Source organism: Narcine bancroftii, chromosome 8 (assembly GCF_036971445.1).
Source record: "Narcine bancroftii isolate sNarBan1 chromosome 8, sNarBan1.hap1, whole genome shotgun sequence".
NCBI classification, from domain to species: domain Eukaryota; kingdom Metazoa; phylum Chordata; class Chondrichthyes; order Torpediniformes; family Narcinidae; genus Narcine; species Narcine bancroftii.
The window spans coordinates 104,248,043-104,273,035 of NC_091476.1; the positions used below are offsets into that span (position 1 = coordinate 104,248,043).

Consider the following 24,993-nt stretch of genomic DNA (forward strand, 5'->3'; position numbering starts at 1 on the left):
GGTTCCTAGATAGCTGGGGTTTGACTGTACATCCCAAGAGACTCCAAGTTCTTGTCAGACTGGCAACCAGAGTTATGTACTCACTTCTGCATCACTGAAGTAAAAACAAATTGCAATGCAAAGACAGCAGGGTAACTACACTGATGTTTCTACACAAACAAGCCAGTCCCACCTGTCAAAGATGAAGCTAACAAGACATCATCCAAAGGAATTCAACATTTACTCTAAGAATTTTAAAAATAAAATTGAATCTTTTTTACCTGGATGGATTAGTACTAATATCTTCTTGCAGGCATTCAATGTAGAATTGCAAACAAACAACATACGCATTTCATCTTATTCCTAACAACCACTTATCTTAGCCAGTGAATTATGTGGACCACAAGTTTTTAGTTGTTTAATTTCTTTGGGACTAACCCAAGGTCATAAATGATTAAAACCTGTCTGACAATTAGACCCCAAGGGAGAACAGCTCATTACTGCCAATCAAAACAACAAACTACAGCAAATGGTAGAAGTGGACATACAAGATAATCTCATTAATATGCCAAGTTTCAGCAGGGTTCCAGTCTTAAAGAATCACCCCACCCTCTGCCACACCAAAGAGGAATTGCAATATTAGATGGACCAATGCAAGTCCTAAAAGCAATTGATTTTGAATGAGAAACTATCCTCCTCAAACTAAAACTCCACCCATGTTACATACATGGAAAAATAAAGGTCAAGATTGATCTGTCATTTCATCCACAAAAGATTTAGGTGACATTACTTTATCCCACCCACCCCTTAAATTAGAAGGCGTACATTTGACCAGAAAACTTACCACAAATGTTGACAAAACGAGATTTAAATTATTCAAATATTCATGAATTTATTTATACAGCAATTACCAAGCAGAATAAATGAAATGTACATTGATAACCCCACTCCAAATTAAACTCGCAATAAAGCAAACAATTGTTAGATACAGATTATTATAGAAGGAACTAATTATGGAAAGTAAAGGATTTTTTTGAACTCAAAACAGATTACTTATAGTGACAGTAAGAGAGTTGAAAGTCGATTGAGAAACAGTTTCAAATTGTAAACAAAATACACAGAGAGAGAGAGAGAAAGCCACCAGCCCTCCATTAGAGATCAAACTTGGGCTGAGGGTGAGGGGAAGAGCCTCCGGGTAAACGGACCGACCCGTTTCTTTGGGCTCCTTCTCGCATCCTGCCACCTCGGAGAAGGAGGGGGGGGGGAGGGGACACAAGTCCAAACATTCTCCGACCACGGCCCCAGAGCGGGCAGAAAATGAACGACCCCTCGCAGACACGTCACGAAAGAGCAACAACGAACAGATTTGACGCGACACGAAATTCAAATGACATTTGCAAAGAAAAACCCGCAGCGAGAGAGAGAGAGAGAGAGTTCGGGCCTTGCACCACTGCAACGGCCAACGGAAAAGAAGCAAACCATCAACTTCCTACGCAGCTTTATCCAAGGAGGCCAAGGGAGCACGGTTTCGAAAAATAAAGCTACATCCCTCGTCCTGACCGCTCAGGAGAAGAGCTCTAATGAAAATACCGCTGCACCAACCCGCGATGGCGGCGATTTCGCTTATATTTCTTCCCTTTTTTGTCTGTCAGCTCTGCCCGATTCCAATATGGCATCTTCCCCTCGGCCGCGACGTCATCAGGGCCAGCAACGAACACATCAATCATTAAAGCGATCACGTTCAAATTTTAAAAAAAAAGCCTGGTTACCTCATAAGACTCCACAAATTGACCACCAACTAAAGAAATTGAAGGCGACTTCGAATTTTAATTCGAGCTTGGAGCGACGAGGGCGAAGAAATGCGGTCACGTGACTTTATCCTCTCTCTCTCTCTCTCTCTCTCTCTGTGTCTGTGTTCCCCTCCCCCTCACCCAAATCCCGTGCACTGACGAGCTCAACTGGTGTCATGGCCATGATTCTCTCTCGCCCTCCCTTCCTTTCCGATGATCCTGTTTATTTTTTTTTCCCCTCTCTGCTTGTCTTTCTTTCTTGACGGCCTTGTGGTTCCCCCCATTCCGCGCCCTCTCCTGGTGCCCCCACATTTCTCCTCAGGTCGGCGAACAGGGGTCATATCAACTCCTCTCTGGTTTGGGGGAAGTAATTGCGAGGCGTTCGTATTGTTTGAGCGTGGGGTCACACGGACGACGGAGGGCCTGAAACCGAGGAAGCGTGGGGAACAAAAAGATCTCGCCCAGAATGGGTGGGCAGGTCGTTTCGTCTGGTTTGACGCTGATGTCTTGCACACAAATCTCATTTCAGACCCCTGGGAAGCAAAATCGAGGATAAAACTTGCAAACGTCGAGGGAGGGTCATGACTGAAGGTGCGGTCTTTCAGATGAGGTGTTCACACACTCATTGGCCGTCATTCTCCTCAATTCCATTTGTGACAACACTCAAAATTGCAGGTTAAGTGCTTTAGGTCAAGCTCCATTTAAAGATTTTTTTTATTCTCTAAATTAAGTGTCATTTTGCTAACAAGGTTGCCTACATTTTCTTTCTAACTATGTGCATCTTGGCGCCTCACAGTTCGGCGGGCAGCAACCTCCTTTGAAGAAGACCGCAGAGCCCACCTCACTGACAAAAGACAAAGGAGGAAACACCCAACCCCAACCCACCAATTTTCCCCTGCAACCGTGTCTGCCTGTCCCGCATCGGACTTGTCAGTCACCAGCGAGCCTGCAGCTGACGAGGACTTTACCCCTCCATAAATCTTCGTCCGCGAAGCCAAGCCAAAGAAAAAAAAAGTTCAAAAAGTACACATGCAGCTAATTATCAGTCCTTCATGTTGATTTCACAATTTAGTGGATCATACCCATCTTGGATCCTGTATTCCTTCATTCAACACTGTCCTAAGAAAATTAAAAGGAATTGAATCAGGTGTATTGTTATGAACATTTGTTTGGCAGCAGCAGTATCGTGCCTTACAGGTGCAAAAATTGCCATAAAACAGATTTCTGTAAATACACTAAAACAAAACTAGTGTAAAAGAAAAAAAATGAGCTCGTGTCTGGTTCGCTGTCCATTTAAAAATCTGATGGCAGAGGGGAACAAGTTGTTTTTGTAACATTGGGTGTTCGTTTTCATGCTCCTGTACCTCCTTCCTGATGAAGTGAGAAGGGTCCTTAATGCTAGAGGCTGTTTTCTTGGGACACCACCTCTTACAATGACCTTAAATGGAGTGAAGACTAATGCCCATGATGTGCTGGCTGAGTTTACAGCCCTCTGGAGCCTTTTCCTGTCCTGTGCATTGGCATCGTCAGATTGGATAGTGAAGCAACCAGTCAGAATGCTCTCCATGGTACACCTGTAGAAATTTGCAAAAGTTTAATTTTTAATTTGGAGATAAAGCACAATAACAAGCCCTTCCAGCCCACACCTCTCAAATACACTCATAACCAAATAAGTTGTGTGAATTTTGGTTCTTGTGAGTTTCTTTGGTATCCCTACAGGTTCCATCATTCAGAGTGGTTCATGTTTGACTGTGCACAGGTTTTTTTCAAACTGAACAGCAGTGTCCAGCATAATAGAAACCTAGCAGTATGCTCATTTCTTTGACAACTCTTGACTTAATAAAGCTGCACCCCTTGAATAGAAATTAAACCCCATGCAAGCAAGCAATTCTATACCTCTGAACTTAGAATTATTTGCAGTGATACAATATATAAAAGGTTATAAAATTAACCAGTTATAAATTCATTCAGTAATTGAAGCATAAAACTAGATAATGAGAATCTAAATAAAAGTGGAAAATGCTGGAAGCACTGAGCAAGATGCTGTGGCCATAGGGTTGAACTTCAGGAAATTGACCCTTCATCCAAATGAGAAAAGTGTGAAAATAATATGTTTTAATACTTAGAGAAAGGATGTGATATTGACCACAGAGGGAATGTTGCAATGAGGATGCAGACCAAAAACAGCAGCTAAAGACAGAAAAGGAAGAAAATCACCACCAGGTTACCTGAAATTGTTAAATGTTTATTGTCCTGAAGACTACAACATGTTAAACTGGTGCAACATAGAAGTTCACCAGTACTGCACCATCTGCTCAACATTTGGAAGAAGATTCACGTAGAAAGGAAACAAACAAATTACCAACTATCAAAATTATTATTGACGCAAAATCAACTAATCCCTTTTACAAAAGATAACCTTTCCTTTAGAGAATGGGAGAGAAAAGGGATCAAAAGAATAGAAAATTGGTTTTTTGGGAAATAATTTATTATCTTTTGAACAAATGAAGTACAAATGTGGTATAACTCACGGTACAATGTTTGCATACCACCAACTGAAAACCTACTTCAAGGACAAATTGGGAAGCAGGCTGAGGTTACCAGAAAGAAGCAGCTTTGAATATGTGATTACAGACACAATGATAATTAAAAGATTTATAACAAACATGTACATCAAGCTGCAAGAGAAAGAGAACGATGAAATAAGCTGTAAACCCAAACAAAAGTTGGAACAAGATGTAAACATAAAGATAAGGAATGAAACATGGGAAAAGCTATGCTCCGGAACTATGAGAAATACAATAAACATGAGGTTACGCATGATACAATATAACTGGTTACACAGGCTATATATCACGCCCTAAAATAAATAAATGGGACCCAACAGTATCAGATAGATGTTTTCGCTGTAAGAAGGAAACGGGAACAACAGTACATGCAATTTGGACATGTGAGAAAGTGGAAAAGTTTTGGGAAGATCTAAACCAGGTATTAAATAAAATCACAAAAAGCAACATACCAAAATATCCAGAGATCTTTCTTCTAAGTAATATAAGAAGTAAAGAATTAGGCCTTAAATTGGATGAAGCACAAAAAGGATTTATGATGATAGCCTTAGCTATAGCAAAAAAATGTATAATGACAACCTGAAAATCAGAAGAGAGCCTGAGAGTACAATGGTGTATCTGTAAATGTGCTGTGACCTGTGTGTGTCCCTGTACCAGCCCACAACTAAGAATACAGATTTTAACTCTGTAATTTACTTTACTAAGTCATTTTTATATATGAGAAATATAGTTTAACATTAAATTAAAATAGGTCTGTCACACGATTAACACCTTTTGTTGGTCTGGATTCCTTCGCCATTGTTTGAATTCAGACTTTCTGATACTGTATAATCTCCTTTTGCTTTTTCTGATATTTTTCCTTGAAGAAGAGCTCAGGCCTGAAGCATTGGCAATAAATCCTTGTCTTCTTTAGATGCTGAAATGACCAGATGAGTTCCTCCAGCATTTCAGTGTGGTTACTATTGCCCTTAGTGTCTCTGCTTCTTTCCCAATTGGTGGTGTGCTCATATCAATTTGAATTACCACATGTATAACTTTTTGAATTGAATGTAATGTAATTATTATTGTGGTTTAAAATTTGTAAATAAAATATTTTTTAAAAATCTGAATTTCCACTTTTGGTGTCAGAATTTGCCATTTTTAAATACAATGGGTATTTTGCTGCATGTTTTCATAATCTTCTCTCATTATCAGTGTGACTTCAAACTTCTTAAGCAACTTTTCTTTCTACCCACTTACAAGAACTTAATTGTAACTTTGAGCTCTTGAGAATTACCTTGCTTTTGTAGGACCCCACACTGGTTCTCCACTCAGCCCTGGATCACCTGCATAGCAGCAACACATACATCAGACTACTTTTCATCGACTACAGTTCAGCTTTCAATACCATCATACCTTCAGTACTGGTCAGCAATCTTCAAAACCTTGACCTATGCACCTCCCTCTGCAATTGGATCCTTGACTTCCTCATCAGAAGACCACATTCAGTATGAATCAGACACAACGTCTCCTTCTCACTGACAATCAACACAGGAGCACCTCAAGGATATGTCTACAAATTTTCCATTGGCACCAGCAGAATCACAGAAGACAAAGAGAAAACGTATAGGAGTTAGATGTATCAACTGGTTGAGTGGTGTAACAACAACAACCTTGCAATCTACGTCCGCAAAACTAAGGAATTGATTGTGAACTTCAGGAGGAGCAAATTAGGAGAACATGAACCAGTCCTCATCAAGGGGTCAGCAATGAAAAGGGTTAAAAACTTAAAATTCCTGGCTGTCAACATCTCTGAAGATCTATCCTGGAGCCCCTATATTGATGCAATAATGAAGAAGGCTCACCAGCAGCTATTTGTGAGGGGTTTGAGGAGATTTGGTATGGCACTAAAGAATCTTGCAAATTTCTACAGGTGTACTGTGGAGAGCATTCTGACTGATTGATCACTGTCTGTTATGGAGGTGCCAATGCACAGGACAGGAAAAGACATCAGAGTTTTGTGAACTCAGCCAGCACCATCGTGCACACCGGCCTTTATCGAGGACATCTACAGTGTCTCGAGAAAGCAGCCTCTATCGTGAAGGACCCTCACCCTCATTGCCCAGACTATGCCCTCTCCTCACTGCTACCATCAGGAAGGAGGTACAGGAGTTTGAAGACAAACAGCTTCTTCCCCTCCACCATCAGATTTCAAAGTTCAGATTGTAAAACCCGAGGGTCTGCAGACACCATGGTTGAAATAAAAGCACAATGCTGGAGAAACTCAGCAGGTCAAACAGTGTACATTGTAAACTGTTTGACCTGCTGAGTTTCTCCAGCATTATGTTTTTACTTTAAAGTTCTGATTTATTGTCAGAGTACATGACATCACATACCACCCTTTTTCCTGCAGATGAGACATAATTATCACTTATTGGTGGTGCAAAAAACTACTCAAGAAGATAAGTACACATGTAAATAAATGTAAAAAATAAAAACAAACTGCAATACAGAGAGAAAAGAATCAATAAAGTGTAAACTGCAAAAATAAAGTGAATCTCTTAGTCTGTGTTGAGGAGTCTGATGGTGGAGGGGTAGCTGTTCCTGAACTGGATGGTGTGAATCTTGTGGCACCTATACCTCTTTCCTGATGGTAGCAGTGAGAACAGAGTGTGTGCTGGATGGAGTTTGTTCCTTGATCATTGCTGCTGCTCTCTATCAGCAGTATTCCCTGTAAATGTTCTCAATTATGGGGAGGGTTTTGCCTGTGATGTCCTGTGCTGTGTCCATTATCTCTTTCAGGGCTTTACACTCAGGGGCATTGCTGTCCCCATACCAGATCGTTGTGTAGCCAGTCAGCACATATTCCACCACAATCTGTAGAAATTTGCTATGGTTTCCGATGTCATACCAAACCTCCTCAAACATCCTTGGAAGTAGAGGTGCTGATGTGCTTTCTTCATGATGCCATTTGTGTGTTAGATTCAGGAATGATCCTCCGGGAGAGTGGCTACTAAGAAATTTGCTTGCCCTCTCCACCTCTACCTCCAATGATTACTGGATTGTACACCTCTGATTTTCCCTTCCTGAAGTCAGTAATCAACTCCTTGGTTTTGGTGGCATTGAGTGCGAGGTTGTTGGTGCACCATTCAGCAAAGTTTTCAATCTCCTGTATCACTCATGGCCCCTTTTTATACTATCGTGGTATCATAAGCAAATTTGTAAATGGTGGCGTTGTCGTATCGAGCCACACAGTTATAGATAATAGAGCAGGGGGCTAAGAATGCAGCCCTGTGGTGCGCTGGTGCTGATGGAGATAACCGAGGATATGTTCTTACTACTCTTCACTGATTGTGAGGAAATCCAGGATCCAATTACACAGTGGGGTATTGAAGCCCACATCATGGAGTGTGCTGATTAGTTTTGAGGGGAATAATGGTGTTGTAGTCAATAGAAAGCATCCTGATGTAGTAATCTTTGCTGTCTAGGTGTTCCAGGGCTTTGTGATAGCTCTGGATTTCTGAATGCAGATTTCTGAATGGACAATGAACAGACACTACCTCACTTTCTCTTCTTTTGCACTACTTTATTTATTTTTTTAAAATGTAATTCATAGCAATTTTGCACCTGCAAGACTGCTACAAAACAACAAATTTCATGACATGACAATAAATTCTGATTCATTTTAATGTGAACAATGTTGAATCCACCATTTAATGAGATCATGGCTGTGAGGTCAGTGACCTCCACTTAGCAACTTGATCAGCATCAGATGGAGTCTAATGACTGTTCTCTCCCTTGAAAGGCATTATAGATTATATCATCCAGTTCCAAAGATGTCTTTATGACCAATGACATTGAGGAGTGTTGCTGTCCACTACCAGAACACCTTTTGGAGATTCTGACATGGTTGGAGCCATTTCTTCCAATCAGATAGAATGTTATTGCATCCATATTTTCATCCATATCCATAGTATGAAAATGTTATCTCTTGAACATGGTTCTCTAATGTCAGAGGTATGTCATGTTGAGAAGAGTATCAGGTTCAGTGAGTTCACAGAAAGATGAGTCTGGACACAAGTGTTACAATCACATGTAACTAACAAACGGGAGAACATTAAATGATACTCAATCACTATTTCACTTAAGCGATGATATAGACATTCACCTCAGTCTTCGGTTGGACTCCGACAATGGTAAATGTATATTTATCAGCTCACTCACTACAAACAGGGACTCTTTCAGACCCAATTCTTTGTACCAACAGGGTTGCAGAGAGTACTGACCTATTGCACTACCAATGGCTCGGTTTCAGCATAGTGCACACCTTACCTGCAATACTTACAGCGATATCCACAGTAGTGACAAGGCAATAGAGCGATGTCCAGGGCTTGGACCATGAGGCAGAGAGAAAGAATGTGCTAATCTGTGCTTCTAGCTAATAATGACACGAGGTGAATTAAATTAGCCAACAGCAAGGTGTGCACTAATTAGTGGTCAGAGTCCAACCTGATGTGACTTCCAAATAAGTTTCAGACAGGGAGGACGCATGACAATCCACAATGCACACATTCCAGACAGACAGGGAGGCCACATTTCCTCCACACACCACACAGAGGTATTGTGGGGGAGACAATTGAAGTTTGGGTTGCCTGTACCTAATGATTTGTACCAGAAATTCAGGTTTATAGGGATCAATTCCAACACTTGTCACCAAGTGATCATTAATAACATTATCTCTGTTCCGATGGCATTTCATCCATGAGACTTGAATATTTGGGTGCTATGTATTTCACCAAGCACAGCATTTACTCCTACAGTTGACCAGCAGAGGACAGTGAAAAGTGTCACTTAGGGTTACATTGGATGAGCATTGATATTTTTAAGTTTATCAAGGTTCTGTAGGCACAATACAGTTCCGGTTCTCCTGCCACTAAATTTGTTCCACTTATAACATGGCTTCCATGGCAAATGATAAAGTGCCAGAAGGTCCTGAAAAACTATTCCTTGTCCAGTGATGGAGTGAATTTATGTGCACAGCGGAGGTAACAATACAGGTAAATAAACAGCCATAATGCTTATGGATGATCATATTCAGTGAAATGAAAAAAAAATTATCATATGAATCAATTATTGCCAATCAACGGCAAGGTAATGCAGCTATTTCAGGCACCTTTAGGAGAGCTCTTAATCTTCGATGACTACTTTTCCCATTTACTGCTGTCTGAGAAGATCTTTCAGGTCTCAGTGTGGAACAAGTGCTCATTGATTTTATGAATAATGAAGCATGAAAGGGCATTTTCAAGGTTATGAATTATGAAGTGCTTCCTTCTGTATTCAGCTCGTAGCAAATATCACTAATTTAGTGTACTTTCAAGGTAGAGGAAAGGGGTCAGTTTTAAAAAGTAGTTCAAAGTAAGGTTACTTTCACTTCGTACTGCACAAATTGCTTTGCCAAAAGATGTATTTAGAACTGGTAAGGTCCCTCAAATTAATCCATTGTAATCAGTGTTTGTTGTCTTGAGGCCCTCTAGCGACTAAATAACATTTAAAGCAGGCGATGCTATTTTTTCAAGGTCCGGGTCTATTTCTGCAATGTTCGATGCCTTTTGTAATTTGCCACACATTTGGCATACTACGCATGCATGATTCAGTACGTGTGCGTTAGGTTTTCTTTTGAGTTTGCCTTGCCTCGAGAGATTTGGGGAGGCTTTTGCTCGATGGCGTGAATATTTCTTGGGTTTGGGCACGAGTATTGCCGCGGTCAGAAACAAGGTTGTTTAATAAAGAGAACCAATTGATTACAATTAAATAGTAACGTGGTCGTGACTGTGGTGAGACCGCAATATAACCATGACGAGGGAAGTTATGATCCACACGGGAAAAGGGTTAAATTGAAATTTGCCCTCAAACTTGTTTATTCTTTTTGTTATTCAAATAACTACCCCCGTTGCAAGCATCGATTTCATGAAGACAGGGAATCGCACAACCAAGAGGATTCAACTGGCTAGTATACTACTTTGAACAATCTATTGTTGCAAGAAATAAATATTAAATAAACATTCAACACAGCTAGTTCCGGAACAAATGTAGCTCTAACACGACAGGGATTAACTACGATGCATATCCAGTATGGCAATGCGAAGGTCCCTTGATCTTCCACCCCAATGACAAACTTCCAACATTTTCTTTGCAACAAATTTCCTCCTTTTGCCCGGGAAAGTTCTGAGTTTTCACATCCTTTTCCAATTCCTGCAATTTCGTTGTAGCCATTCCTCCTAATTGTGTCCAGCCCCCCCCCCCCTATTATTTGCTGAGCGTAGGACCAATCAGCAGAAGGTGCTTCCCCGCCAAACCCCAGCAACAGCTGTTCGAAGACCAATGAAAGCACCACTGTGTAAAATAGGCTCTTTGCCCCGCCCTCTTCCAGATGAACCAAGCACTGGACAAAAGCTCATCTTCCTAAACCGAATGTGTCTCTATATTCCTTAATCTCGTACAATCTGCCAGTCTAAAATTTGAAATTATAATTTGAGATTGCATCTACTTTATTTATGGAAGGCTGTTCCCCATTCCTTATCGCCTTACGAGATCGTATTATATGGCGAGCTCTCCACTGGCCACCGTGACAGAGGTGCACCAAAGAAAAGGTACAAGGACTGCCTAAAGAAATCTCTTGGTGCCTGCCACATTGACCACCGCCAGTGGGCTGATAACGCCTCAAACCGTGCATCTTGGCGCCTCACAGTTTGGCGGGCAGCAACCTCCTTTGAAGAAGACCGCAGAGCCCACCTCACTGACAAAAGGCAAAGGAGGAAAAACCCAACACCCAACCCCAACCAACCAATTTTCCCTTGCAACCGCTGCAATCGTGTCTGCCTGTCCCGCATCGGACTTGTCAGCCACAAACGAGCCTGCAGCTGACGTGGACTTTTTACCCCCTCCATAAATCTTCGTCCGCGAAGCCAAGCCAAAGAGTATGGCCTTACGTGATGCAGTAGCAGCTAACTTGATGTTCTTACTTTTTACTTTATTTCTTCTTTCTCAAGATTACACCAATGGAAGAAAAAACGTTTATTTTAATTTAACCCATCAAATTTCTGTAATTTAGATATAACAAACCTGATCTGTGTATTATTTCTGGCTGGGCAAGTTAATGCCTGAATTTATTCTGAACAGGATGTAGCACTATCAATCAATCACATTAGACAGAGTTGTGATTAATAGGCTTTAATCACCTTAAGACATCAACACATCTCACATGTTGCTGGCCCAGTTCCAAGGCAGGTATTGAGGGTGGAGTTTGGGCATAACAGGCTTTATGGGGATTTCCAAGGGGACGAGTCACAGGTTCAGGGGGCGGGCCAGCTCACAGGGCTAGTAGCTGTAGAGTGGTTCCAAAAACATTCACCCCTTCTTTTAAAACAAAGACCAGTGAGGTGAAATGAGTCAATATACATTACAGGTTCAGCCTGTCTGGCATCTTGTTTGTCGTTGCTACCATTGTAGGGTTTGCTGTCGCTCAGCTGCTGGTTCCCGGGTGGCGTTCTGCAAGGAGAGGTTGTGCCTCCGATGGCTGAGAGGGGTTAATAGGACCATGGTCTTGAGTTGGGGAGGAGTGCCAGGCACAATTAGTGGGGCCAGCTAGCCGGAGTTACCATGAGGCGATGTTGATCACTTGGTCGAGGGGTCCCCTGCATGCTCCAGGTTTCGGATGGAAAACACGTCCTGCCACCCATCCTTGTACTCTATGTAAGTATATTGCATGGAGGTGGTGAACCTTCTCGACCAGAGGGTCAGTCTTGTGGCTCCTGGTATGCCTCTGGAGCACGACTGACCCAGGGATCATCAGCTAGGACAGTAGTGTAATTCCTGACAGCGACTTCCAAGCCTTTCTTGCAGTGTCACATTAGTAGAAGTACAGAGGTGGGACCTGGTGGTGTGGCGTACCTCAGGGAGGACTTCTTGCCACCGGGAGATGGGCATGCATTTAGTCCTGAGGGCTAGGAGGATTGCCTTCCAGATGGTGGTTTTCTCCCTTTCTATCTGGCTGTTCCCCTGGGGGTTATAAACCGTGGTCCTGCTTGTGGCTATGCCCTTAGCCAGCAGGTACTGGTGCAGCTCCTCGCACATAAACGAGGATTCCTGGTCGCTATGGATATAGCAAGGACAGTGAACAGAGTGAATATTACAGTATAGTGACTTCATGATTGTGGCTGTGGTCATGTCTGGGCAGGGGAGGGCGAAAGGGAAGCAGGAGTATTCATTGATGATATTTAGGAACTACACGTTTGTCTTCTTCTTTGGCTTGGCTTCGCGGACGAAGATTTATGGAGGGGGTAAAAAAGTCCACGTCAGCTGCAGGCTCGTTTGTGGCTGACCAGTCCGATGCGGGACAGGCAGACACGATTGCAGCGGTTGCAAGGGAAAATTGGTTGGTTGGGGTTGGGTGTTGGGTTTTTCCTCCTTTGCCTTTTGTCAGTGAGGTGGGCTCTGCGGTCTTCTTCAAAGGAGGCTGCTGCCCGCCAAACTGTGAGGCGCCAAGATGCACGGTTTGAGGCGTTATCAGCCCACTGGCGGTGGTCAATGTGGCAGGCACCAAGAGATTTCTTTAGGCAGTCCTTGTACCTTTTCTTTGGTGCACCTCTGTCACGGTGGCCAGTGGAGAGCTCGCCATATAATACGATCTTGGGAAGGCGATGGTCCTCCATTCTGGAGACGTGACCCATCCAGCGCAGCTGGATCTTCAGCAGCGTGGACTCGATGCTGTCGACCTCTGCCATCTCGAGTACCTCGACGTTAAGGGTGTGAGCGCTCCAATGGATGTTGAGGATGGAGCGGAGACAACGCCCGCCTCACGGACCCGTCCCCTGAAACCCTCTGGGATCAGTTGAAGGCTACCATACTGCAATCCACTGAAGAGGTACTGGGCTTCTCCTCCAGGAAAAACAAGGACTGGTTTGACGAAAACAGCCAGGAAATCCAGGAGCTGCTGGCAAAGAAGCGAGCTGCCCACCAGGCTCACCTTACAAAGCCGTCCTGTCCAGAGAAGAAACAAGCCTTCCGTCGCGCATGCAGCCATCTTCAGCGCAAACTCCGGGAGATCCAAAATGAGTGGTGGACTAGCCTCGCCAAACGAACACAGCTCAGCGCGGACATTGGCGACTTCAGGGGTTTCTACGAGGCTCTAAAGGCTGTGTACGGCCCCTCACCCCAAGTCCAAAGCCCGCTGCGCAGCTCAGACGGCAAAGTCCTCCTCAGCGACAAGATCTCCATCCTCAACCGATGGTCAGAACACTTCCAATCTCTTTTCAGTACCAACCGCTCAGTCCAAGATTCCGCCCTGCTCCAGCTCCCTCAACAGCCCCTAAGGCTAGAGCTGGATGAGGTTCCCACCCTGGATGAGACATATAAGGCAATCGAACAACTGAAAAGTGGCAAAGCAGCAAGTATGGATGGAATCCCCCCAGAAGTCTGGAAGGCTGGCGGCAAAACTCTGCATGCCAAACTGCATGAGTTTTTCAAGCTTTGTTGGGACCAAGGTAAACTGCCTCAGGATCTTCGTGATGCCACCATCATCACCCTGTACAAAAACAAAGGCGAGAAATCAGACTGCTCAAACTACAGGGGAATCACGTTGCTCTCCATTGCAGGCAAAATCTTCGCTAGGATTCTACTAAATAGAATAATACCTAGTGTCGCTGAGAATATTCTCCCAGAATCACAGTGCGGCTTTCGCGCAAACAGAGGAACCACTGACATGGTCTTTGCCCTCAGACAGCTCCAAGAAAAGTGCAGAGAACAAAACAAAGGACTCTACATCACCTTTGTTGACCTCACCAAAGCCTTCGACACCGTGAGCAGGAAAGGGCTTTGGCAAATACTAGAGCGCATCGGATGTCCCCCAAAGTTCCTCAACATGATTATCCAACTGCACGAAAACCAACAAGGTCGGGTCAGATACAGCAATGAGCTCTCTGAACCCTTCTCCATTAACAATGGCGTGAAGCAAGGCTGTGTTCTCGCACCAACCCTCTTTTCAATCTTCTTCAGCATGATGCTGAACCAAGCCATGAAAGACCCCAACAATGAAGACGCTGTTTACATCCGGTACCGCACGGATGGCAGTCTCTTCAATCTGAGGCGCCTGCAAGCTCACACCAAGACACAAGAGAAACTTGTCCGTGAACTACTCTTTGCAGATGATGCCGCTTTAGTTGCCCATTCAGAGCCAGCTCTTCAGCGCTTGACGTCCTGCTTTTTTTTTTTTTTTTTTTTTAATTTTTTTATTTTTCACACCATAAATCACATTAGCCATGATATACACTATTTCTTTTCACACATATACAGTGACTTTTTCTCCCCCCCCCCCTTTCCTCCCAAACCACCCCCCACCCCCCCCTCTCATCCATTTTAGGTATACAATCTAGGTTGCATTAAGCCAGTCAGACAATGTTGTCATTCAACAAAATTACACCAGAAATTCTACTGAGTCCATTCTTTTCTTTCCTTCTCCTTCCATCAACTTAGGTAATGTTTGTCCCCGGTAGGTTTTCGCTATTGTATTTAATGTAAGGCTCCTATACTTGTTCGAATATTTCAATGTTATTTCTTAACCAATATGTTATTTTTTCTAATGGAATACATTTATTCATTTAAATTTGGTAGTTTCTTCCTTTTAATTTGGTTATGTATTCCATTAATATTTAAAGACATATAGTTCAGCGTAGCCCTTTTATATTTTGTTTATCTTCTCTTTCCGTTTTTCCATCATTACCTTTCCTCCTTTTCCATTTCTGTTTTCTTATTTTCAACTCTTTATAAGACAACATTCCTACAACATCTAACATTTTCCTTATTCTCCTATTTCTGTCTTATTTATCCCCAATCTCCCCTTCACCTCCTGAGTTGTCCTTTATCCCTTGTCGGACAACCACATCTCCCCTCTCCATTTGGATTTGCGAATCCACTCGCAAGCGTCAACTGATTTTGCAGTGACCGCTATTTCCCCCCACCCCGCCTCCCCCAGAAAAGATTTCACTTTTCATATGTCACAAAGGTCCCTCTTTTAATTCCCTCCTTATTCTCTCTATTCCATTACCTTCCCTTATTAATTCTTGTCTATACTATCTATATTTTCCTCTAAGTACAGATACATTCATGTATGCTCATTGTCTCTATTCACTCTTATACCTCTTTACCTGCATACATATCAATCGTGATCATTTTTACTCTCATTACCCGTCTTCATCCCTCAGTCTATTTTTGTCTTTACCCACATACATATCAGTCGTGATCATTTTAACTCTCATTACCCGTCTTCCTCCCTCAGTCTATTTTTGTAATTGTTCTGCAAATTTTCGTGCTTCTTCTGGATCCGAGAATAGTCTGTTTTGTTGTCCTGGAATAAATATTTTCAATACCGCTGGATGCTTTAGTATAAATTTATACCCTTTCTTCCATAAAATCGCCTTTGCTGTATTGAACTCTTTTCTCTTCTTTAGGAGTTCAAAACTTATATCTGGATAAATGAAGATTTTTTGCCCTTTATACTCCAGTGGTTTGTTGCCCTCTCTTACTTTCTCCATTGTCTTCTCCAGTACCTTTTCTCTTGTAGTATATCTTAGGAATTTTACTACAATAGATCTTGGTTTTTGTTGTGGTTGTGGTTTAGAGGCCAATACTCTATGTGCCCTTTCTATTTCCATTTCATGCTGTAGTTCTGGACATCCTAGGGTCTTAGGGATCCACTCTTTTATAAACTCCCTCATATTCTTGCCTTCTTCATCTTCCTTAAGGCCCACTATCTTTATGTTATTTCTTCTGTTATGGTTTTCCATTGTATCTATTTTTTGAGCTAGTAGTTCTTGTGTCTCTTTAGTTTTTTTATTAGATTTCTCCAATTTCTTTTTTAAGTCTTCTACCTCCATTTCTGCTGCTACTGCCCGCTCTTCCATCTTGTCCATTTTTTTTTCCCATTTCTGTTAAGGTCATCTCCATTTTAATTATTTTCTCCTCTGTGTTGTTTATTCTTTTTCTTAAATCCTTAAATTCCTGTGTTTGCCATTCTTTAAATGATTCCATGTATCCTCTAATAAGAGCAAGTATATCCTTTACCTTGCCTCTCTTTTCTTCTTCTATTTCACCATACTCTTCCTCTTCTTCTTCCTCTGGGTTGACCATCTGTTGTTTCTTTGGTGCCCTTTCCTCCTCTTCTATCTTGTTTCTATTGTCTTCTGTGGTCTCTTCTTGCTGCAGGTGTTCTGCAGCTGTCGTTGCCGGCTGTGGAGATCGACTCCCCAGCTGGTCCCCCCTCCCGTCGGTGTGTTTTTTTTATTGGCATCGCGCATGCGCGAAACTTCGCGCATGCGCGGTTGCGCACTTTTGTTCGGCTCTGCGAGCCATTTTTGTAGTCCATTATTTACCGACCTGAGGGAGCGGGTTTCTCTCTCCGCAGCGGGCCTCTTCGGACAGGTAAGGCCTTCACCTTTTCCCTCCTTTGTCTTCTCTTCCTCTCTTCTTACCGTTGCTTTCGACTTTTCTTTTTTTGTCGCCATCTTCTTTCCACCTTTATACTCACTTTTCTGTAACTTTTATTTCTGTGCCTTTGTGTTTTCTCTTGTTTTTCCCGACTTTTCTGGAGAGGGCTGGAGTTCACCGTCCGGCCACTACTCCATCGCGTGACTCCTCCCCGACGTCCTGCTTTGCGGAAACTGCCAAAATGTTTGGCCTGGAAGTCAGCCTGAAGAAAACTGAGGTCCTCCATCAGCCAGCTCCCCACCATGACTACCAGCCCCCCCACATCTCCATCGGGCACACAAAACTCAAAACGGTCAACCAGTTTACCTATCTCGGCTGCACCATTTCATCAGATGCAAGGATCGACAATGAGATAGACAACAGACTCGCCAAGGCAAATAGCGCCTTTGGAAGACTACACAAAAGAGTCTGGAAAAACAACCAACTGAAAAACCTCACAAAGATAAGCGTATACAGAGCCGTTGTCATACCCACACTCCTGTTCGGCTCCGAATCATGGGTCCTCTACCGGCACCACCTACTACACGTTTGTAGTGAACTGGGAATTCACTACTGGTGTGGTGTTCTAAGGACTGGCTCCTCCCCTGACTCTGCCTCCACATGTTCCAATATAAACCCTGGATCCCCACCAAAATCCCAGTTCAGTCCAAAGACTATTGTTTGTAATTCTTACTGAATAAAAGCGTGTTGTACTCTCTCAGTAAGAATAAAATGGAAGCTCTGTTGAAGCCTGCGATGCTCCTAATCAACCCTCTGTCCCCAGAGGCCCCAGAAGAATTTGTGTACTGGCTGGAGTGCTTCCAAATGTACCCGACGGCCACACAAATGGTCTATTCAATGGATGAGCTCAATTGGTTCGCGCTCCTCTCCTGTGTCAGGCCTAAAGGATTCCCGATCATCAGGTACTGAATAACTTACGAGTCGGCAGTCAAAAGGCCGAAGCTCACTGCTTGAGGCTCCAGAATGTCACTGAGGCATCAACTCTCGCAATGGAAGCAGCGTCCTGGTGAGTCCATTGAAGATTTTATCCTCATCCTATGAGCACTCGCGAGGAACTGTGGGTACGAGCGAGGACAGCACGACCTGAGAACGGGATGAAGAGCAGATCCAGGACGCTCTTGTCGGTGGCGTGAGGTCCAAGTACATAAGGCAGCAATTGCTAGAGCAAGGCAACATATGGCTGGCCAAGTTGCTGGAGATAGTTCAACTGGCAGCTGATAAATTGGAAGGCAGCAGGATGATCTGGTTCCCGGAGCGGCTCCACGCGCTGCATCAGCCCTGACAGTGGTGGCATCCGGCACTAAGGGATGCTTCATCTACAGTCAGCAGCAGCATCTAAGAACTCAATGACCTGCAAAAGACTCTATCTGCTTTGGTTGTGGTAAGAAGGGGCACTAGATGAAGGTCTGCAGGGTGAGGGGGAGCACTGAGTGGTCCAACGCGTATGCGACCCCCGACTGGCTTACTGAGGCGAGTCCAAAACCCAAACCCATGATCTCCCGGTGCCTGTGTTATACGCCATGGCCTTCCTATGAGGCCGCGTGGCAAAAGCAGTGACACGGGAAACCCCAGTGGCCATCTTGCTGTGTTTTAAAACTGGTGCCATTTTCATCAGTCAAGGATGTCCACCATCTTGCCGGTTTTCAAAATCGGCACTGTCTATGACAGAAGAAGAAGGAGGGCAGTCATCTTGCCACACCTTGTGGTCCCCTCCACCTTGCCTGCCCAAGAATCTGAAAGGGGGGAGCGATTCCAGCAAGGGGAGTCCTGAATAATTCCACGAAGGAGTTATTAACTGATAAACTGAAGTGTTTAATTGACTCTGACTCGACTGAGAGCTTCATAGACACAGAAACCATCAAAAACTTAATCTTAAAGTGTATCTCTCTAATTATCGTTTTCTTTTTTAGCGTCCCATATGCAGCCTGTAAATATTCAAGAACATCATATGGTTCATTTATCTTTGCAGGAGGGGGAGTTCTGTAAGTTCAGAATGTATGTACTTGAGAATTTATGTGCCCCGGTTTTGTTGGGTTTTGACCTCTTGTGGCACTTTAAAAACGTGGCCCTTAAGTATTCTGGTCCTCTCCCTCCCATTATGGTTTGGAATGGAAAGTCCCAAAACTCTGATGCCATTTGCTGTCTCTCCACACTGAATGGAGATCCACTTCCTCGGTTCTCCAATCTGAGCGCTGATTGCAGTCCAATTGCTACAAAAAGCAGGCAATACAGCGCAGAGGACCGGGCATTCATCAAGGTTGAGACACATTATTGAGAAAATTATTGAGCACAGTACAAGCCATTGGAGAGCACAGGTGGTTGTTGTAAAGGGGGAAGAAAAGTACAGCTTAGTAATCGATTATTAATCATTTTACACTCCTGGACACATACTCCCTCCCTCGTATTTCAGATATGGTGAATGAAATTGTGCAGTATAAGGTTTATTTGACCATCGACAAAGCTGCTTATCATCAGTTGCCAATTCGTTCCGAGGCTAATGGGAGACTCTTTCAGTTCCAGAGGTATCACAAAATGGGGTCTCAATCTTCTGGAGACAGATGGGCTGAATGGTGGACAAATTTAAGTTGAAGGCCACCTTTCCCTACCTCAACAATGTTTGCATTTGTGGCCACTCTCTGGAGCTCCATGATGCCAACCTCCAGAATTTCCTCCATACAGCTGAAGCCTGGAACTTCACTTACAACACCAGTAAGTGTGTATTCAGGGCTAAACGTGTAGCCATCTTGGGCTACGTGGTGGAGAATGGCATCATCGGCCCTGAACCCAACAGGATGCGCCCCCTGTTAGAACTCCCAATCCTGAGTACCATGAAAGTTTTGAGGAGGTGCCTGGGCTTCTTCTCATATTACGCCCAGTGGGTCCCTCAATATGCAGACAAGGTTCATCCCCTCTTAAAAACCACTTCCTTCCCACTGACAGTTGAATTTCAAACTGCTGTCAACTATGTCAGAAGCCACATTGTGAAGGCCACCATGCATGCGGTGGACGAGAATGTACCGTTCAGGTGGAAAGTGATGCTTCAGACGTAGCCCTGGCTGCGACTCTTAATCAGGCCGGTAAGCCAGTTGCATTTTTTTCCAGGATCCTACAAGGTCACAAGCTTCAGAATCCATCAGTGGAGAAAGTGGCTCAAGCCATTGTGGAGGCCATCAGGCTCTGGAGGCACTATCTAGTGGGCAGTAAATGAACACTCCTCACAGACCAGCGATTGGTGGCATTTATGTTCAATAATACAAAACGAGGTAAAATTAAAAATGATAAAATTGCTCAGTGGAGAATCGAACTCTCCACCTACAAATACAATATAGTCTACCGGCCTGGTTCCTCAATGAGCCTCCAGGTGCCCTGTCCAGAGGAAGCTGTGCGTCTGCACCCACCAGACAGTTGTGGTCACTGCACAATGAGCTCTGCCACCCAGACATCACTTGAATGGCTCATTTTGTCAAGGCATGCAATTTATCCAACTCAATTGAGGATGTCAGGGAAATGACCAAGTCCTGCCGCACTTCTATTGCCCCAGCAAAGCGCACTTGATAAAGGCATCTTGGCCCTTTGAACAACTTAGTTTCGATTTCAAGGGACCCTCCCCTCCACGAACTGAAATGTGTACTTTCTCACAGTCATTGTCGAGTACTCTCTTTTCCCATTTGCCATTCCCTGCCCGGACACGTCCACGCTCTCCGTCATTAGGGCCCTAAACTCCATTTTCACCCTGTTTGGGTATCCTGGCTATATCCATTACAACAGGGGCTCATCATTTATAAGCGAGGAGCTACGTCAGTTCCTGCTGGCAAGGGCCATTGAATCCAGCAGGATGACCAGCTAAAACCCCCAGGAGAATGGACAGATTTAAAAAGAGAACGCTGGGGAGTGGCAAGATGGCGTAGAGTCTAGACGTATAATCTTGACCTCTCTGGCCAGACTTTTAAGTACCCATTTTTAACCCTTTGTTTTCAAGTTTAAACTTTTTAAATTTTAGTTTGAAGTATTAAGGAACTATTATGGCCATTAATGGTAAAAAGATTAAACCTCAAGTGCAGAAGAAGTTACATTTTCGAAGTGCTGAAGATTTGGGGCCTAGATGACTTGATACAACCTCAGGCTCAATCTCTTCAGTGTCTAAACCTCAAAGACTGCCTGTGGGAGCTGAAAAAAAAAATGTCTATTATTCACCAAGTGAAGGATGGCGCTGGAATTACCCGTTCTCTGGAAGAAGGTGCATGTTCCCAAGAAGTGGATCCCGATTTGGAAAGCCTTTCGATTTCAATGGAGAGAGCACGCAGGAAGACGACTCCATTGTTGGAAATCCATCAGGAAGCATTTCAACCTGAAGATATCGCTTTCCTTCGTGATTTTGTGAAAAAACAACGAGATGCGGGGGGAGACCAGCGGCGACCCCCTGAGGAAGTCGGGGTGCTGTCACTGGGAGTCCAGACCCGCTGTAAAACTTTTAAAATGCCTTCTGTTGAGTTGCAGCAGGAGCTGCAGTTACCTGGTTCTGCCACTACGTCAGAGAGAGCAGGGTTGAGCTTTACCAATCTACAGTGTATGCAACTAGATGCAATTATTCAGCCTCTAATGAATGAGGTGGTTCAAATGATAAGTTCAGAATTAAATATAGTTAAAGCACATGTGGATGCATCTTATGAAGAATTTAAAAAATTTCAGACTGCTTTTTCGGACTGTAAACAACAAGTGGCTTCTAACACAGAAAAAGTGTTGAAAGTTGAAAAATCAGTCATAGAATTGGGAGAACGCGAGAAAGAGTTAGAGAGGAAAATAGACTACTTGGAGAATCAAAGCAGAAGGAATAATGTGAAAATCGTTGGTTTGCCAGAAGGTATAGAAGGACAATATCCTCTTCGTTTCTTTAAAGACTGGATCCCACAAGTATTAGGGCAAGAATTTTTTTCTGGAGGATTGGTATAGGAGAGAGCCCATAGAGCTCTAAGAAGAACACCCTCAGCTGGTCAACTACCAAGACCGGTAATAATTTGATGTTTGAATTATTTGGACAGAGAAGCAATACTTCGACTAGCAGTGCAAAATGCGAGACAACGACAAACTCCGTTATTGATTCAGAATAGCAGAGTTTTTTAAATTCTGATTTGAGTCAAGAGGTCATTCAACGTCAACATCGATTTAATCCAGTTAAAGAAGTTTTGTGGCATAAAGGTTATAAGTCTACTTTTCGCTACCCGACAGTGTTGAAGGTGTTTTATGGAGACTATCAATTTCGGTTTTTTGAGAATGATCATGAAACAATTATTTTTGCTGATTCATTGCCAGGTATAAGAGGACAAAGACGTAGTCCACCATTGTCTCCTAAAGAAAAATCTGGTTGTTCTGGAAATGGAAGAAATGGCAGAAATGGGAAAAACGGGAATGGAAAGCGTTCAACTTCTGAAATGGGATCTTCGAGATTGGAATCTCTTGGATGAAAAGAAGAATTTTCTTTTAATTACTCTTTTTTTTTGTTATTATGATATTTTGATGTTATTCATTGTTTGGCTGGGGAGGGAGAGATTTGCTCTAAGTTCTTTACTAGTCATCAGTCACTGGTGGGTGACCCACACCCAATTTTTGTTTAGGGATTGCTACCTTTTGGTAGTTTTTTTTGGGGGGGAGAATTTAATTTTTTTTTCTTTATCATTTTAAAAAAATTTTCATTTTAGTTAGCTTTTAATTTGTGATTTTTTTTCCTATTGGAGGGCCTATATACGTTGATTTGAGTTTTCATATAAAGATATTATTGGCATTTAGTAATAATAGTAGATATGTTGAAGTCGAGATTTGCTACTTTTAATGTTCGAGGATTGAACAGTCCGATTAAGCGTAAGCGAGTCTTGGCGTATATTAAGAAAATGAAAATTGATATTGCTTTTTTACAAGAAACACATTTGAATGTGAAGGAAAGTATGAAATTAAAGAGGGGCTGGGTTGGGCATGTATATACTTCTTCATTTAATTCTAGGGCTAAAGGTGTAGCAATCTTGATACATAAAAATTTATCTTTTGAATTACTATCAATGGAGAAAAAGGCAGGATGTATTCTTAAATTGAATTGTAAGATTTTTAGTGAATTTTGAACTTTACTTAATATTTATGCCCCAAATGCAGATGATGAAATATTTATTTCAGATGCATTTTTATGTTTGGGTCAGGCTAATGATAATATTTTAGTTGGTGGTGATTTTAATTGTGTTTTGGAACCTTTATTAGATAAATCTCCGAAGAAAGTTAAGAAGTCTAAGATGGCAGTTCAGGTTCAAGGGTTGATTAAAGGTCTTAATTTAGTAGATATTTGGAGACGTCTTAATCCGACAGAGAAAGATTTCTCCTTTTATTCATCTAGACATGAATCGTTTTCAAGGATTGACTTCTTTTTAGTATCGGCACATTTACAAGGGAAAATACAACAAGCGGAATATAAAGGTAGGGTGATTTCAGATAATTCTTTGTTATATTTTACATATGCAACTTCTGAGAAAATTCAAGTGGCCGATCATTGGAGGTTTAATACAATGTTGTTAAAAAATATGGAATTTATTGGTTTTTTGAAAAAACAAATTAATTTTTTTGAAAGAAAATTCTAATTCTGTTCAAAGTAAGTTTGTATTATGGGATGCTATGAAAGCTTATTTGAGAGCACAAATAATTAGTTATACTTCTAAAATAAAAAAGAATCAATTAAATTAGTCTTGAATTAGAGAAACAGATTGATGAGTTAGAAAAGGAATTCCAGAAAGATGCTACAGAAGATCAGAAAATAGAATTATCTAAGTTGAAATTGGAATATAATACTTTGTAATCTTATCAATTTGAATGTGTGATTAATAGGACTAAACAACGGTATTATGAATGGGGAGAGAAAGCACACAAGGTATTGGTGTGGCAATTAAAGAAAGAACAGATTTTGAGGACTATTAATGCTGTTAGACGGAATTCTCTTATTACTTATAAACCTCGTGAGATTAATGATGAATTTTGTTCATTTTATAAAAAGTTATATATATCTGAAGGAAAACAAGAAACTGGATCGATTCATCTTTTTTTTTTAATCACAGTTGAATTTACTGATATTAGAGGATGCAGATTTTCAGGAGTTAGAAGAACCATTTACTGATTCGGAAATTAAAATGGCTATGATGGAAATACCAATGGTAAATCGCCTGGTGACGATGGATTTTCGGTTGAATTTTATAAAATTTTTTATGATGATTTATCTACAGTATTTGGGGATGTATTACGTCAAGTTGGAGAACATTATGAATTACCTGAGTCTTGTTCTAGAGCTTTAATTACAGTAATCCCAAAAAAAGATAGAGATCCTTTGAAAGTATCTTCATATAGACCAATTTCGTTGTTAAATGTAGATTATAATAGCTAAAATATTAGTGAATAGATTGGCTAAATTTTTACCTAAGTTGATTCATATAGATCAAACAGGTTTTATAAAGAATAGATATGCTTCAGATAACATTTTGCACGTGATTAGTTTGATTAATAGATTTCGACAATCTTCAGATCACCCGATGATTATATCTTTAGATGCAGAAAAAGCATTTGATAGAGTTGAATGGAATTTTTTGTTTAAAGTTTTGGAGAAATTTAAGTTTGGTCCTTTCTTTATTGGTTGGATTAGGGCTCTATATAATAAACTGGTAGCTAGAGTATTGATGAATGGATTGATTTTGGAACCTTTTAAATTGACTCGATCAACTCGTCAAGGTTGTCCTTTATCACCAGCTTTGTTTGCGTTAGTGATTGAACCTTTAGCACAGCTGATAAGACAAAATACACAGATACAAGGTATGAAAGTTTTAGATGCGGAGTATAAAATTAATTTATTTGCTGATGATGTATTGGTGTATTTAACAAACCCAGCTCAGTCACTTTTGCACTTGAAGGTGTGTTTAATACAATATGGATGTCTTTCTGGATATAAAGTTAATTGGGAAAAAAGTGAAATATTACCAGTAAGTGAAGGAGATTATTCAGTTTATAAGAATATTATTAATTTGAAATAGACTGATCGAATTAAATATTTGGGTATAATTTTGGATGTTAATTATCAATCTTTATATAAATTAAATTATGTTCTGTTAATAAAAAAA

The 24,993-nt window shown here is 41.9% G+C and overlaps 1 protein-coding gene and 1 long non-coding RNA gene across 5 annotated transcripts in view; one reads left to right on the plus strand and one right to left on the minus strand.

The window, feature by feature from the left end:
• ddx6 (DEAD (Asp-Glu-Ala-Asp) box helicase 6) overlaps positions 1-1,823 on the minus strand; it is a 41,646-nt gene extending 39,823 nt beyond the window's left edge. Inside the window, exon 1 of one of the 3 annotated variants that reach the window (XM_069894679.1) lies at positions 1,749-1,823. Coding sequence is in view for 1 of the 3 variants with exons in the window: in XM_069894680.1 (XP_069750781.1) it covers positions 1,582-1,655 (74 nt within the window). In the remaining 2 variants the exon portion in view is untranslated. Of the gene's footprint in view, positions 1-1,581; positions 1,674-1,748 lie in introns of those variants that run through there. The other 2 variants (XM_069894680.1, XM_069894678.1) reach the window with 2 other exon arrangements.
• Positions 1,412-5,399, plus strand: LOC138741113 (uncharacterized). Of its 2 annotated transcripts, none has more exons than XR_011343335.1 (3): positions 1,412-2,091; positions 2,299-2,458; positions 2,566-5,399. It is a non-coding gene; the product is annotated as an uncharacterized lncRNA (long non-coding RNA). The 2 variants fall into 2 exon arrangements; XR_011343334.1 differs by having other exon boundaries at positions 1,429-2,091; positions 2,299-2,444.
• The last annotated feature ends 19,594 nt before the right edge of the window (positions 5,400-24,993 follow it).